Source organism: Etheostoma cragini, chromosome 7 (assembly GCF_013103735.1).
Source record: "Etheostoma cragini isolate CJK2018 chromosome 7, CSU_Ecrag_1.0, whole genome shotgun sequence".
Lineage (NCBI taxonomy): Eukaryota > Metazoa > Chordata > Actinopteri > Perciformes > Percidae > Etheostoma > Etheostoma cragini.
The window spans coordinates 21,331,484-21,347,436 of record NC_048413.1 but is presented as its reverse complement, the minus strand read 5'-3'; the positions used below and the strand labels follow the sequence as shown (position 1 = coordinate 21,347,436).

The 15,953-nt window shown below is 40.7% G+C and overlaps 1 protein-coding gene across 1 annotated transcript; it reads left to right on the top strand.

The window, feature by feature from the left end:
- Positions 1–1,682: 1,682 nt before the first annotated feature.
- On the top strand, positions 1,683–5,495 carry LOC117948207 (transmembrane protein 26). Its single transcript, XM_034877743.1, has 3 exons — positions 1,683–2,125; positions 3,996–4,140; positions 4,767–5,495. Exons 1-3 carry the CDS (start codon positions 1,932–1,934, stop codon positions 5,493–5,495), a joined length of 1,068 nt encoding a protein of 355 aa, XP_034733634.1. The 5' UTR covers positions 1,683–1,931.
- The last annotated feature ends 10,458 nt before the right edge of the window (positions 5,496–15,953 follow it).

Below are 15,953 nucleotides of genomic sequence, written 5' to 3'. Positions count from 1 at the left end.
AATGAAGGTAAAAGGTGTCATTAGTAGGGGGCAAAAACACCATCAGTTATCTGACCAATGTTTAGAATTCCCACTCTGATCAAATAATGTAAAATAATTTGTGTCAGTCATCTGTCTATGTTCCACTTTAGGGGTTCAGTGGATTGGTATTCCTGGACAGCAACAACCCACACTGCATCCTCATTCTGATGCAATAGGAGTAACATACCTCCTGTAGTGAGTGTGTGTGTGCATGTGTAGGCATCAGCATCTCCATTCCCTCTTGATGCTCCCTGTTTTTGTGAGTGCAGAAACCAGGGAGTGAGGATGTTATCAGAGCTAACAGGGCAGAGGCAGAGACAGCATGGGTGGGAGCAGGGCAGGGCTGGGTGCCTCTCTGAGCAGGGAGCGCGGCAGGCTGGCTTCTCCCAGGGAGATAACTTTGTTCTGGGCTAGGGGAGATGACATCATGACGGATGGTGATGAAGATGTGGGCGCAGGGGGCAGGAAATGTTATCTCCTACAATGGCACTGAAGGGATGGAGACACACACTTGTGGAACACACTACTGCTCACTGATACTCTACTCCAGTGGACTTAAACAGTAGTCACTGAACACAAACACACACAGAAACGCACACACACAGGAACACACACACAAATGCCTACACATATAATGGTTTAAAAGGCAAAATCGGACAGATACAGACTCAGTCCCTGTGTGTGACTGTTATGTTAGTGTGCACAGCCTCCAAGCAATTTGGGACATCCACTGATCTTAACATATCTCTGTGAGGAGTCCAGCTTATACTGTGGGTTTGTACTGCATGTATCTACAAATGTACAAATTGCATGAAATCTGTTCAATGCATAAATTGTTTACTTTATAGTTTGCAGTTATAAACACCTTTTGAGTTGCCAGGTTGTAAAAATGTGGCTTGTGTCTGTAAAACTCTCTAATGTTCTGTAACTTTTGCTGATGTCTTTTAAGAAAGTGACAATTATGTGATCCTTAATTCATTACTTACTAAAATTTCAATACTGTCCAGTAAAAACCATGTATCTCCATGTGTGATGAATGCTCTGCTGTCTCTAAGAAATTTGGGGATCTGGGAAAAAATGGTTTCCTTCAAACCGTTACTGATATGCAGTTTAGTTGTATGGGAACGTTATTCTTAGTAGACAGGGGTTGCACGGTGACGGTGTAGATACAAACAGGGAACATGGGAAACGAGAGGCATCCAGCAATAGTCCCTGAACGAAATCCAACCGGATTACGTGTCATGAATCTTAACCAGTAGGCAGACTTTCAAGTCATCAAGTCATCACAATAATCCACGGAGATCAGAAGAGTTAAACAAACACATGCACAGCCTCCTGGAGTCCTTTAATATTGACAGCAAAACAGTTTCTCTAACTCTTGCTTACTTATCACTGCTTGCTTTGAATTCCCCCAAAGCTCAGAAGCTTTTATCCTACACTGACTAATTGACAGAAAGGAATGTTTGCACACTGACATGATGCAATAGTTATTGATCATGAAAGCTGAACTATTGGTATGATGTGTAATGATGCAGGCGGTCACGTATACGTATTTTTCATGCTTTCTTTAGCTTTTTTTTCGGCTGCCTGACACGACTATTCTGTCTGAGTTTGTTTGTTACAATTATTGTAAAATGTATTGAAATTGAAGAGGCCTTTGGCATTCTGCAAAAGCTTTTTCTGTTGGAGTTTGTTGCAGTAAAACTATGATATGTTCAAAACAACATAAAGGCCTTTTTTGTTGCAACCTTTGAGACATGGTTAACAAAATTTGTGTTGTGCCAAAATGATGAACTTCCTTCAAATATCATCAATCTTGCAAGAACGATCTGTTAAAAAGCAAATATGGCACACAAAACTGATTTTCCCTCAACAAAACTATTATCTGTACAGGCTTTCTGAGGTGCAAAATGTGTTGTCTCCTGAACATCCTGCTGGCTTTGCTGAGTCGCTTCCTGTTTGCGGTCCACGGGGTGGTGACAGTGTGGCGTGTGGTGGCCGTTAAAGAGGAGCCACTCTATTGGCTGCTGCTAATGGGCGTTGCTTTGCTCGGAGTGGAAATGGCTGTCACTCTGAAGTGCACCCAAAACGCAGAGTGGAAATGGTAACATTTAGGTCACACATGCAAAACACAAACACTATTAATATCAGGATGTGGTTTACAACTGGGACAAATGTTGGAACTTCACTCCAAATCGCATTGTCTGCACCCATGCTAGTGGTACCGTGAGGCCGTCTTTAGGCACAGTGGTGCTTTAAGATCAATGATAACATCATATTTAGCAGGTACAATGTTATTATGTTAGGTACCGTCTTATTAAATGTTAGCATGCCACCATTTGCTAATTAGCACAAAACGTTAACCATAGCTGAGGCCGATCAAGATCTCACTATTTTTACAGGTAATTAACAAATTAAAAGATTGACCTTTTGGTGGCACTATAGCAAAAGTCAGACGATCACCTAAGTCATTATCATCTGGGGTCCAGAATTGCCTGTACAAAATGTCCTGGCAAACCATCCAAATATTGAAATATTTCAGTTTGGACCAAAGTGGCATACCAACCAATTCAATTTAATTTGATTTTGTTTAAAGTCAAATCATAACAAAAGTCATCTCAGGGCAATTTACAGATAGCATAGGTCTAGACCACAGTCTGTGATTTACTGAGAACCAAAGAGCAAGCATTTGGTGAGGAAAAACGAAGATACCAACAATGTCATCCCGAGAGCTACGCTGCTAGCATGGCTAAAAATCTGAATGCTTTGATCACAGACATTGACACCACAATGTTAATCACATAATACTTGTATCCATTCTATATGACCAAGGCTACAAAGCAACTGTACTGAAGGGGTACTCCAGCAGTGTAGTATAGAACATAGAGTTGTGGAACTCTAAAGAGACAATAAAAAAAAAAAAAAAATGGTAAAGGCTGAGATATGTTGACTTTAAGTCCCTAGTATGGATCACGGTCCAAAAACGCTGGATCCTACATTTCCAATAATGCACTTCAATAGGTTCTCTTTTTTAGACCATCCCTGCCCTGATGGCATAATCAGGGGCCCATTTGTCCATCTTTCTGTAGCAGACAACATTATACAACAGGCTGAGTAGTAAAGAAGAAACTTATCTCGCCTTATTAAATTGTGAAGGTGCACTTTTAATTGTTAAACAACAGAAATTAACTGCTTCAGCAATGGGAAACACAAATGTTTGTGGGTTACATTTGGACTGACAAACCACTTGCGTTTTCTCTTTTTATAAGGCGTGACATGGTTTGAGGTGATGTAACCAGACTTTGTAAACTTGTATTGTGTGAGGAGTAGGTCTGTGATATTCTCTGCCACTAAATTCTCTGTTATCCTCTGCAGCTCTTTCTCTCTCTCACTGTCTATCAAAGACAAATCTATTCCTCTGCTGTGTTATTTCTCTGTCTTTCTCTGAGCTGATGTTCTGAGTCTGCTATCATGTCTCTGTCACAGTCTTTACAGTCCAGTCATGAAAAAAAATGTCAAGTCTTGTCTGACCAGCCAGATTTAAAAAAATATATATATTTGGCTTGAGTAAACATAAACTGACAACTCCTTTATCACAGGAGTCTCCAAAGGATATAAGCATTTAGTGTCACACCTCATTCAACATCAAGTAGCGTCTCCTTCAAAATCTGAAGCTCTCTGGCACATACGCAGTGAACATCCTCAGACTCAAGCTTTGTTCAGGCCTCTCTCCTTTTCACTGAGTCTTACTTTGAAGTTCTCTGCTTATGAAGAAAGCTTTGCCCTGTCAAGAGGGATTTGCATGTATGATGAGAATAAGTGCCTGTCTGAAATGTGATGCTTTTTTCAGGAAAAAAAGGGGACTCTCTCTTTTTAACGGGTGGCAAAAAAAGAAAGAAATCATGTCGCTAAAAATAATCTACCCCCACCTTTCCCCCACCACCAAACATATCCTTTTGGTGGTCCTCTTTTAGGTTCTCCCCTATGGTTTTCCTCTACCTCAGTACTGTCATCCCGTCCATTTGGTTCCTGGAGCTAAGCCTGCTGCAGTCCAAGCTGCCTGTCAACAATTCCTCAGGCCCCGAGCTTCATTTGCTGGCTCGCATACCGATCACAGCGGTAGGCGTCCCACCACAAAACAGCCCTCCCCAACTCACCCTCCACACAGCCACATTAAAGCAACACCTGATATTAGATAAGATTCAAATCTAGCAAGGGGATGGATAAACTATTAGTTGCAGGACACGTGAATAGACACATTGAGAGGAAGTCCAGATAGGCATCTAAAAAAAATACCTCAGATCCCTCCCTTTCTGTGGTGGTTTTAGTGCAGTTTCTTTCATGTAGGATTTAGAGTTGGGCTTGAGGCTGGGTGGCAGCTTTAGAAAGTTTAAGATGTAATGTTTTCAGGAACGTTGTGAAATGTCAAGGGGTGCTGTCAGGATAAACTCAATGAACCCTAACACAATCAGTAGTTGACTCACAAGTCCACTACAAGATACAGAGGCCTGGTTGTAAGGCCTTGTTGAATGGATTATTGTCAAAGTGTTTCATTGATTACACATTTGACTTTTCCAAATATTAAGATATATGTACCATCATAATATCTTCATGGCCCGAATGATTGATCAAATCCATATCAGGAAAAGCCAATGAGGGAATCCGAAGAACATTTTCTGTTCTGTAACACAAACTGTGAAATAATGCTTTTGACTTGACCAGACAGTGTTGTTTCCTTCACCCAGGGCATTGTGGAGCTGGACCCAGAGAACTGGGTGGCTGGCCTGGAGCAGACCATGCTCATAGTGCTGGTTCTGGGTCGCTGGCTGATGCCCAAGGGGGACATGTCTCGCGACCAGCTCTCACAGCTCCTTATGGTCTACGTGGGACTGGGCGCCGACATCCTGGACATCTTCGACACCTTCAAGGAACCCGAGGTCAAAACCAACCAAGTGGTTGTCATCATGGGCCTGGGCCTCTTCTCTTGGGCGCTAATGCAGTTTCCTCTGGTGCTAACCCAGACACAACCCCCAAAGGGTGAGCCTCCACAGAAAAGTGTGACTGGTCTCTCCTGCGTCCCCGGTGCTCCTTCGTCGTTCGCCTCCTGCTGCTCCAGTGAAGTGTGGAGCTTGCTGCTTACAGTGGGACTCCAAGATGGTCCATTTCTGCTTTACCGCCTCTACCTCATGGTCCAAGAGCAGGTACTCAACCAGCTGATGATCTTCTTCACCTGCAAGAACATCCTTATCGTCCTGTTGGAGCTTTACAGAATCTTTGTGGTGCAGTGCGAGCAGCCGGTTTGGGAATCAGGGTTGGAGAGGTGTGATGCTTTGGTGCTCCGGTGTCCAACCCAGAGGGGTGGAAAAGAGGAGGAGGAGGAGGAGGAGAAAGCAGGTGGAGAGGAGCAAAGCTGTCATACAGAAACAGAGAGAGGCACTGAAAGGGAGGAAGATCACAGAGGTGTCCAGGTGTAAAAAAAAAAAAAAAAAAGAGCTAAAAATGCCATGAGGCATAACTTTGGGGAGGGGGCGTGGGTTGTGAGGATTGGCTTTCACACACCAAGAGAGAAGTCGAACCCATCTGCCATATCTTGCATCTCAGCCTTGCTCAGGGACAGTGTTGGCTCTCTGGAGGTTCAGTGACTAGAAATAGACCACAAGAGAAGCGAATGAGTCCCCACTGAAAAGATCAGAGATGAATTTATGCAACACCCTTTGATAAAACCTTTCCAAAAAAAGGTGTTTCAGCCAAAGTAGGATTCTCTGCTGAGGAAAGCCAGTTCAACAAGTTTACCGCAAACTGTTAATCTGTTTGATATATGAGAGAATTAACTAGACAGCTGAAACCACTTTAGCATAGCGTTTTCCAGTAAAACATATTTGATGTAATCAGCAACAACTTGTGGTGATATGATTTAATTATGTTGTGCACATACATTTGAAATAAAATGATGGTAATGATGATGGCTATGACCGGAGACAATATATGGATTGAATAAAAATGGCAGGGTAAGATGGTGATAACATGTTTTGCTTACTTAATACACTTTTTTTTTAAATAAAGATGCTTCAGAAAAGCAAAGTGCTGTTTTTCTTTTACTCTGATCACCATAAGATGGCAGTGTTGCCAAGTCAACCAAAGCACCACACAAATGTACCATATTTACTTGGCTGGAACATGCTTGCCAGTTACATGGAAAAAGACAGGTGTGAGACAGCAACACGGTGTGGGAGACAGCAACACAGTAGCACTGTTGTAGCACAGTGTCGAATTTCATCACTTTTTTTGTTTTAGTCATGAAAATCTCCTCTATGAGTCTATGTGTAAGACCTTGTGATGATTGAGTAAGAAGCAAGGCATGTGATAGATTAATTTAAAAGATTTAGTCACCTTCGTGCAGCGTAATGAATAGTCTAATGCAGACAATATAGAGACACCTCAGTAGAACAAGTAGGAGGAGAGAGAAGAGGTTTGCTTCATAGTTTATTTTCCTCTTGAGCGCAATGAGCCCATGGAAGCCTGTTTGAGAGCTCAGTGCATTTTTATTATGTCTGAAAAAGCACACTCGTGATTATGTGGGAGGTGTTCAAGTTCAACATGTTTTGCTCTCAATTTCTCTCTTTTGAGAGATGGAAGGTGCTTTTGAGATTTTCCTCCACAGCCTATAGAAGCCAGAAACTCTTTGAGAGCCCACAAGGATTGCAAAATGTTTGAGCTAAAGCTCAGGGTCTCAAGGTTGCAGCCACTTCACAGTGGCTGGAAACCTCAGCAGCACAATCCCCACATCACCTCGATCCAGACAATACCTCTCCTGTCAGACGAGGGCTGGGAAAGCCTTGCTGCATTTATGGATGACCCTCTCACTCTGTGCCTATAACACTGTGTTGGACAGGCTGGGAATGAAGAGCAGCTTTTGCAGCGAGTGGCAATTCAATCAGAGGCCTTTCTCGGGCAGTCTTGTATCTGTGTCCATCAAATTGCTGCACTTCACCTGGACTGCGATATGACAATAGCAGCCGAGGCTCTGAACGAGGGGGGGACTCTTTGTTTTCAATAAGCTCTCAATAAAAAAGAAGGCAGAGCCAAAAAGAGACCAGTTGTGTGTTTGACTCCCTCTGTTGTATGTGCTTGATAATGAAAATGCACAGAATATTGTAGTCTTCCTCCAGAGGATTTGCTGGAGGAAATACTGTATTTGCTTTGTTATATCTTTGTGGCGGCACTTTGGTCTAAATTATTGATAGTGCAGCCAACTTTTAAAAGAAAGAAGAGAAACATTAATAGCGGGTCCCCACTGAGATGTTGATTCTTCCAGCAAAATGATGCTACGTATGCTCCTAGAGTGCAAGAAAATGCACAATTTACAAAGACACTCCCAGGCAAATGACATCACACGTTTGAGACGAGGGCGCAGCTACTTCTAAGCATCTGAGTTTTAGTAAAATCTGATATTCGCTTGACATCATGTGGGCAATACAAGAGGGTGATGAAAGAGCTGCTTGCTTGTGAAGAGAGTCCTTTTCCTCTTCAGATTAACTGCATGCTTTAACAAGATTGTGTGGGCATGTGGGAGGATGGGGATGTCAGCTGATCCACTGGCTGCCCTACATAGATAGAGAGAGAGAGGGGAAGAGAGCATGGCAACTCAAAGCATGAAACTCCACTGCATGGATATGTAAAAAAAAAAACTCACAAGCCCTCGACTGAAATGTATATGCCCGCATGGAAAACAGTGATGCTGCCTCCAGGTGCTGTAGTTATATTTGATTAGATCAATTCATGTAGCAAAGCAGAATGCTTAGACGTGATATAGTTCCCCGCTAAATATTTTGAAGGACAAAGTGGAATAACATATCATTTGGTTGGACTGAGCAATATGTAGTTAAAGGATGGTGCTTGAATACATTTGCGTCATTGCTGCTCTCCCAAGCTGAGATCAATGTGTAGACTCATGTGCCACACCCTGCCGTAGATATGGATAGTGAAAATCATGCACTTGTTGCACATTCAAGTGAGTTCAAAACACAGTTCTTATTGAGCAGACCACTTTGCACATTGCACAATACCAACTGAATGAACTGGAAAAGAATGGGTTTTGCAACTCAAGATTTCAAACTCAATTTTGGTTAATGTGCCCTTCAATTTTTCATTTTCATAAAAAAAATGATCACAATCACGTGATGACAAGTGATGAGATATCTCCATGAACAAACTACTGTATCTGCCGAACAAAACAAACTATCTACTGAGGAGTGCCGTGCAATTTGGTTAGAAGCTTGTGGTGAATATATAAAGTGGACCTGGAGTTGATGATGTTTTTGTCCAGCTACTGTTTCTAAAGTCAAGAATGAATATTCACTCCGAAATGAATGACTAAGATAGCCACAAACTAATGGCTGTACCGTGAACTTGGTTCTTTTGGGACCCAAGCAGATCTGGCGGCAGCTTTCAATACAGCCTTGTGTGATGGCAGCTTTTTTGTTTTAGAATTACTAAAAAATAATGGCACAGAGGACTGCTCAAGGTTCAGGCAAAATTGATTGATTTATAAATGTGAAGAATCTAACAAAAACTGAGCATGAACAGAGATCAAGGCCTATGGATTCCCAAAAAAATGTACTTGCAAGTCATATTAAATCTAAGTTAACTGTGTAATGTCAAATAACTTACACAGATTTTATAATACTACAATGAAAAAACAGCAAGTCATATTCCAAGCTTCTAATGAGGTTTCTAGAAAAGAATCATGGAAGGCAAGGCAAGGCAGCTTTATTTGTATAGCACATTTCAACAGGGCAATTCAAAGTGCTTTCCACAAAATCAGTTAAAAAATGGAAGATAGTTGCTTGACATATTTCACACTTTATTATGTTTGGTGTGGTAATGGTATTGCTATTTCCTACAGAACATGAAGGCAGCAGAAGTTGATGATTTTCCGTGACAGCGTGGAGCGTTTTTCACCACATGCCACAATTTCCCTATTTTGTGTCAACTAATCAGGAAGTCCAAACACAACAAGGTGCGCCTCATCAGACTCCAATCGTACAGTTAAACCTGTCAACATGCCACTGAAATGTTACAGCAAAACAGGAAAAATGAAAACAAAAGGCAAACTTCAAACAAACTTCACACCTTTCTGACGGACAGCCAAGGATACAATTCACACGGTCTAAGGTACTGTTACACCACGGAGAAAATACGGCACCACGGCAAAATAATGAGCTTTACTTCACTGAGTGTGGATCAAGGATGTTACAATGTCTTTTCACTTGAGGAGTTAACTGGGTGATACACAGGTGCCCTCAAGGTCTAATTAATGGAAAATCACATTGTAACTTTCAAATATTTGAACTACTTCCTTCCTGAACCAGTGCAGACCAACCTTGGTCTTCCATGTGGTTTCCTCCCAGTCAATAGCACCTAAAGCCACCTACTTCTTTTAATTAGGAACAGCACTGCTCCTCAAGGAACTCCTGGTTCTATCCTCAGGAGTTGAGATATCCTGCAGAGAGAACTTGTTTCATTTTTTTTATTTTGGAAGACAATGGGAATTTCTTTCAACGCAACAGAAGAGTTGTAGTATTTTGTTCAAGGATGCTGTTATCCAAACATCTGGCTACAGTAAGACGCCTATTTGACAGAACAGTGACTTAATTTGACTCAGCCTTGTTTATATTGATTCAATTTTTCTCCAGTTTTAATTGCTTCTGTATCCAATTCTATGCAGAATGCAAAAGTGAGCAATGAATATGAAATCACTTTCCAAACATTCTCAATTCCTACCCAAATGGCACTCATGAAGATAACTGCTCTGACAGTTAGTAGTTTAGTCAGTCAATCTCAGGCAACAGAGGATGTATTGTTGAAATATTAATTGGCCGATTCCTTTGCCATCCCCCCCAGTTCCTTGGAGCGGGGAGAGCTGCCACTTTACCCACTTCCAATCTACAACATGGCCTCTGGTCATAGAGGCCGAGGCCACATCGGGACACCAATCCTAACGAGGAAATACAGTCGACTGTCTGACTGGACGACATAATTAGGACAGTTGAGAGCACTCGATGAACAAACACATTTTTTAAATTAGCTCAAGTGTCGTTTGAGCCCTATGCCTTATAATGTGATATCCCAGCAATATGTAGATGTCCTATTTCTCTCCTCCACAAGGGGACCTGCTTCTCTGTTGCAGCCCAATGCCGACGTTTATGTTTGTGAAAGACTGGTAGATTAATGTAAAATTCTTCTGTGGATTTTAAGCAGTGGTTCTAAATTGAACAAAAAACTTAAATAATGGAAATAAAGAATGTATTCCAATCTAGATTACTCACAGTACTATTATCCTGCCCTTTTTTGTAAACACTTACAGTATTTAAAATTAAAGTACCAATCTTTTCCAACCGGACCTCACAGATATAGGTGAGAAACACCACAACCTCTCTCCACGGCATTAGGTGTTGGTGGCATGTAATGTGTTAAAATTACAAGCCGACACCTCGGAAAAAATGTACTGTAGGTTTAGGCAACAAGAGTACTAGGTTAGGTTTATGATAAGATCATGGTTTGGGTTAAAATAAGAAAGTTAAAGTAAATTATAAATATTTAAAACTTTTGGATTCATATGGGACACAAACAGAGGGCTCCTGGGTAAAGGTTTGGTGTTTTTTTGACCACCCCCATCTCCACATCCGCCACTGTTGCTGCTCATACTACCTCATCTGATGTTAAGACAGGGTTGTGTTGAACCATGGAATGTGTGTGTCAACCACAACAAAGTATCCTAATTGAATTTTCATTGGTATTGTTTCCGTTGTGCCAGCACGTAATTACACATTATTAGATTATGGTGATTTCTAATATTTCTGCGAGATAAGGCTGATCTCTCTAGCTGTGTGGGATGAACATTAAGATGGACTTTGTACTGCACGCAGACACTGGTTACTTTTTAAACTTTTTTTCATTTGGGTGCATTTTTGATTATTGACTTAATAACTAGCTTTTTAAAGATGAATTAACATGACGTACTTTATAAATACTCTGCTAAGATAAAAAAAAGACAAAAAAGAAAAAGAACTTAAGGCCCTGCACACCCTGCTGGTGTTTTTTCACTTACTCTGGCTGATTGCACCTCTGTATCAGGTTAAAGTTGATGCTGGAGTTTATGAAACATCAGCAGCGTCCTTGAACTAGATAGAATGATAAAGGTGTCCCACCCTAACAGGTACAACAAAGCTAACAAGAGAGTCAGATGGATGACCACCAAACACTCACACCTGACAGGAGGTCTTATCTGTCAGAAAAGGGGGAATCCTCTGAGTGGGCATTTAACTGCAAGTTATATTTCACATTTGCATTCAGGGGACTTAAAACACACGTGAATGACACTGGAGTAAGAACTTGGAAATAGTGCTCCCTCTACTACTTACTGTATTGATTTTAAATCAAGAAATAAATTGTGATTCAAATCACGACACCAAGATTCCTAAAGATTTCCGCCGTTGATTATAGCGTCTCTCTAGCCTGATAATCAGTCTGAATTGCCGTTTCGTTTCCTGCCTTCGTGTCAATGTTTGCCAATTTCTGGTTGGGAGGTCTTCCTTACCAATCAGGAGAAAGCATCTGTCCTGCTGATGCCACTTCAGACACTGAAGCAAAACTCTATGCCATATGCTAGTTGCCTTGATCTAATCCACACTTGCCATTTGCCATTTTTTTCTGTCAAATTTAGGTTGTATGTTTTGTACAAAACGAGCAGTATACAGGAAATATATTATCATATAGATTCACTCAGACACACCTGTAACAAAGCGTCAACATCTTGTGAAAAAGAAAATGCCAAAAAAAGAGTTATATGGTCTATAAAAGAGGTGATGCTCTGACATGATCTGTTATGTGAACATGTAATGTGTCGAAAAGAGGGCTCAATAGTGAGAAAATGCTTTCACTTCACTTTATGTGTGTCTTCATTGAGCTGACAGGCTTAGCTGAAGAAAATGCCCCTGGCTTTAATGGCACCAATAGGCTGTGTGCAGATTTGTGTGAGTGTGTGTGTGTGTGTGTGTGTGTGTGTAACCCAATGAACACTACTTAAAAAGTATAAATAAAAAAGAGACAAAGCAAATGAGTGCTGTAGTCACTTGCAGATTGAATCACACTGTAATGGCAGCGTTCCCCGAGCGAGTCAATATAATCAATGGAGGCATCTGAAAGATGGGAGCCTGTTCTTTTTAATGGTTGGACCAATGAGCTGTTTTACAGACATGCTGTAATTCACACAAGACACGCGTAGCTGTTCTGCCGCCCTAAACCTTCATTCCAAATAGAGGGTTACACATTACTTGAAGGTATCCACATAAGAGTGACATGACACTGTAATAAATGTGTCATAAAGCATTAGAAACAAGTCATTAACATTTATGACACAACGCTTCTTTTAGTAAGTGTCATTCGGTTTTTTCATGTCAAGTTATGGTTAGGGTACATGACATGAAAAGTGTCATATCACTCTCATGTAGAAAACTTCAAGTAAAGGTTTACTAAATAGAGTATTCTATGAAACGTGACAACTGTCTTGCTTGGCCTGCAATTTACTGAACATTAGTGGGATAAAGTACATGTGAGTGCGTGTGTGCATGAGTGAGAATATCATGGTAGAGGCCCATTGCCTATCGCAGATTGGGGCATTTCATGAAGATTGAGACACAAAATGGTTTTGTTGAACGGTCAGAAAATAGCCGTTGTCACTTTGTCTTTCCCAGGAAAGTAACCTGCTGTCAGAGAAGACGCAGTAGAGAGCAAGCTCCTCTCGGTACTTACAAAACTCTTGACTCCTTTCATCCATAAAAACACATTTCTAAATATTCCGGGGAATATTTTATCCTCAGGATAAGAACAGCCGCACCATATTCAACCAGAACTGCGGTGCGCTTCAATACATTTTTGTGCCTTTATAGCGTTCTCAATGATCATCTGCCATTGATTGTGTGTTAGGTTGTGTTGTGTGCAGTTTCTTGGTTTGGTTTACATAATTACATTATGTAGGACATGGGCAGCCAGAAGCTCTTTTTCTCTTTGGAACACTTCAGAGAGTGAATGGAGCAGATCTATTTCAGGAAGTGGGTTAGTGGTGAGGGGAAGAGGCTGGATTCAGAGAATAAACACATATTTTACACATTAGAATATTTGTTATTGCACCATGCTGCCCCTGGTGTCCCCAAGTCTGCAGATAGTGAGATTAAACAGATGAGGCAAGACTCCTGGATAAGACTTTTACACTGAGTGCCACTTATACAGTATATATATATATATATATGTTAGGCATTATAATCAGGAGGATGGTTTGGCAGCATACAGTGATGCAAGTATCTGTTTTACAGTTTTCAATAATACAACAGTACTTCCATCTTTTAGATTCAATTAAACAAAGAGAACATTAAGAAATATATCATAAGTTAAAACACACCTTTATTGAGCCGCATTTGGTTGTTGCAGCAGTACAAGGAAATACATAAATAAAATTATAGACAGTAATTTAAATAAATTATATGTGGTATGTTAACTAAAGTGAGAACAGATTAAAAAGAGAAATTAAATTTTTCTCTTAAAAAATGAATTATTATTATTTTCCCAGTACAACTCCTTATGTTTATGTAAGCAAAACTTCCTTTGCGGTTTATCAAACATCATATGAAGTAAAATGGTGTTGTGATTGAAGTCCTTTTCATGTAAAGCCCAAATAATCTCTCTGCATTATTTCAGTCGTAGCATTCTTAATGTGCCGCTGAAGTATTATTGGACTTGTCCTTGAAACCCACTTACTGTGAATTGATAAAGCGGATTCTTTGTTATGCCCCACTCAAAGAGCCTCCCATGCAATTGTACTATGGGCTGATTTCCATTTCCACTGCACGATAACAGCCTCGCCTCACTCTTAGCAAGCGACAAACAAGGATAAAAGCAAAATCAAAGCCAGTCAAAAACTATTTGACAAGCTAATGGATGTGAAAGGCTCATGTACGCCCAGATATCTTTAACATGACGTTGCATGCAGCTGTACACAAAACTCACGGTTAAGCATTTGTTTGGTGGTGGAGGGTTCTGCACATGTTAACGCATATTAATGCTGAATGTGTTGCATAAATAAAGATTGATATACTTGCTTTGATGTACTGGGGAGCAGGTAAATGCTCAAAAAAACATCCTTTGAAGGCAGATCCTCCAACATCTCCCTGGTGTGCTTACCAGGAACGGAGCAGAGAAACACAGAGGAAGGGAGTGGTAGCTACAGACTCAGTAATGTGGCTCACCTCCCATCTATCCCCGCTCCAGTTTTGGCTCTCCACAAAAAAAAAAAAAAACACAACTACCACTAGGCCTCATATGTCACTGTCAATACTGGCCCACATGAATCCAATATGTACAGCAAAGAGAGACTTTATTCAAACAAATTACTTGGCATTGGATAACAAGCAAAGAGGTTGGGAGTGCATGCGTCTGCAAGTGTATTATTGCTCTTCTATACAGGGAATAAACCTGCCCAACACAATGTATTCACAAAAATATACAACCGTCATGAACAAGTAACAAGAATACAAACATCTAAGCTTCACTTACAAACTGAATTGTTTTCTAATAGGACATGCTTTGATATTCACCCCACAGCTAAATAAAAAAATTGCTTAATCCAGAAAAAAAAATCCTTTTTGCTGAGCCTTTGTTTTTTAAACAAATAATTGCATTCAACGCCTCTGGGATGAGGGAAGACAGAAAGATGGAGAAGTAGAGGTGCCACATCAATTTAATTGGGAATATAAAAGTATACAGCAAAATCACCTGAATCGTACATTGCACATAAGAGATAAGCAGGAATAAGCCTTAACATTTCCATTAATTGAATCTCAGTTTAATAAGAAACTCCACTGAACCTCAACTAATAAGAAAGTCAACTCCAAAATTCAATATCTACAGTGCAGTCTGTACGTTTTATGACAGTGATCCAGTATGTTTTTTATTGTTTTGGCTCAGCACATTGGATTGGAAGTGAAACAATGACTATGATGTAAGAAGTACTGACCTTCAGCAATAGGGGCAGTTGCATTAATGATGAATGAACAGTTTAGAACTAAAACTTCTACAGTGTTCATCAGAAGTTGGTGTGAACACCTTTAAATTAAAGTTAGAAGTCAGTAGCCTACAAAAAAACTCACACTGGTTTTATGGAACTAAAATACGCTTTTTCAGATATGTTAAAGTGACTGTAAGCAACTTTTAAATGTTGCTGAAACTGTATCATTTTTCATCTGATGATCATAAATGACCTGTAACAGTAAACGAGACTAACAGGGAAAAGTACACTATTTTTATATAGTTCTTAACAAAGGCTTTTTTTAAAGATTATTTTTGACAGGACAGATAAAGACGTGAAAGGGGAGCGTGAGGGAGACTGACTGGAAGCAGATGGAGACGCAGGTCGCTGCGTCAAGGAGTTATCCTCTAAATATGGGCACCTGCTCTACTAACTGAGCTGCCTCTGCGCCCAAGCCTAGGTTATTTTATCCAGCCAGGTGAAAGGTAGCAGGTGATTTCTTCATGTAGGCCTAATTGTATTTTCATTTTATTTTAGAAGTTATCTGCTGTAGTTATGGCTGATGGGCACAGCCATCACAGAAAAATAAATAAATGAAAACTCTCCCTTCCTTCCTGAACTGCGCACTGCCCAGGATGGGCTTCTGCGGGAGCTCGGTGTACATAGAGTGGTTACCCACTGTTAATGTCAGGACTGTTAACGTTACTGCTAATGAGCACTGCCCCCTAGCCTCAGCCTGCTCTGTGTTTGCTTGTCCTTTAGGAAAAGAGAGGCCCCTGACTGCAGACCCGCAGACACGTTGAGGGGCGGGGTTAAACGTTTAACCCCGCCCCTCAATGTTTAACCCCGA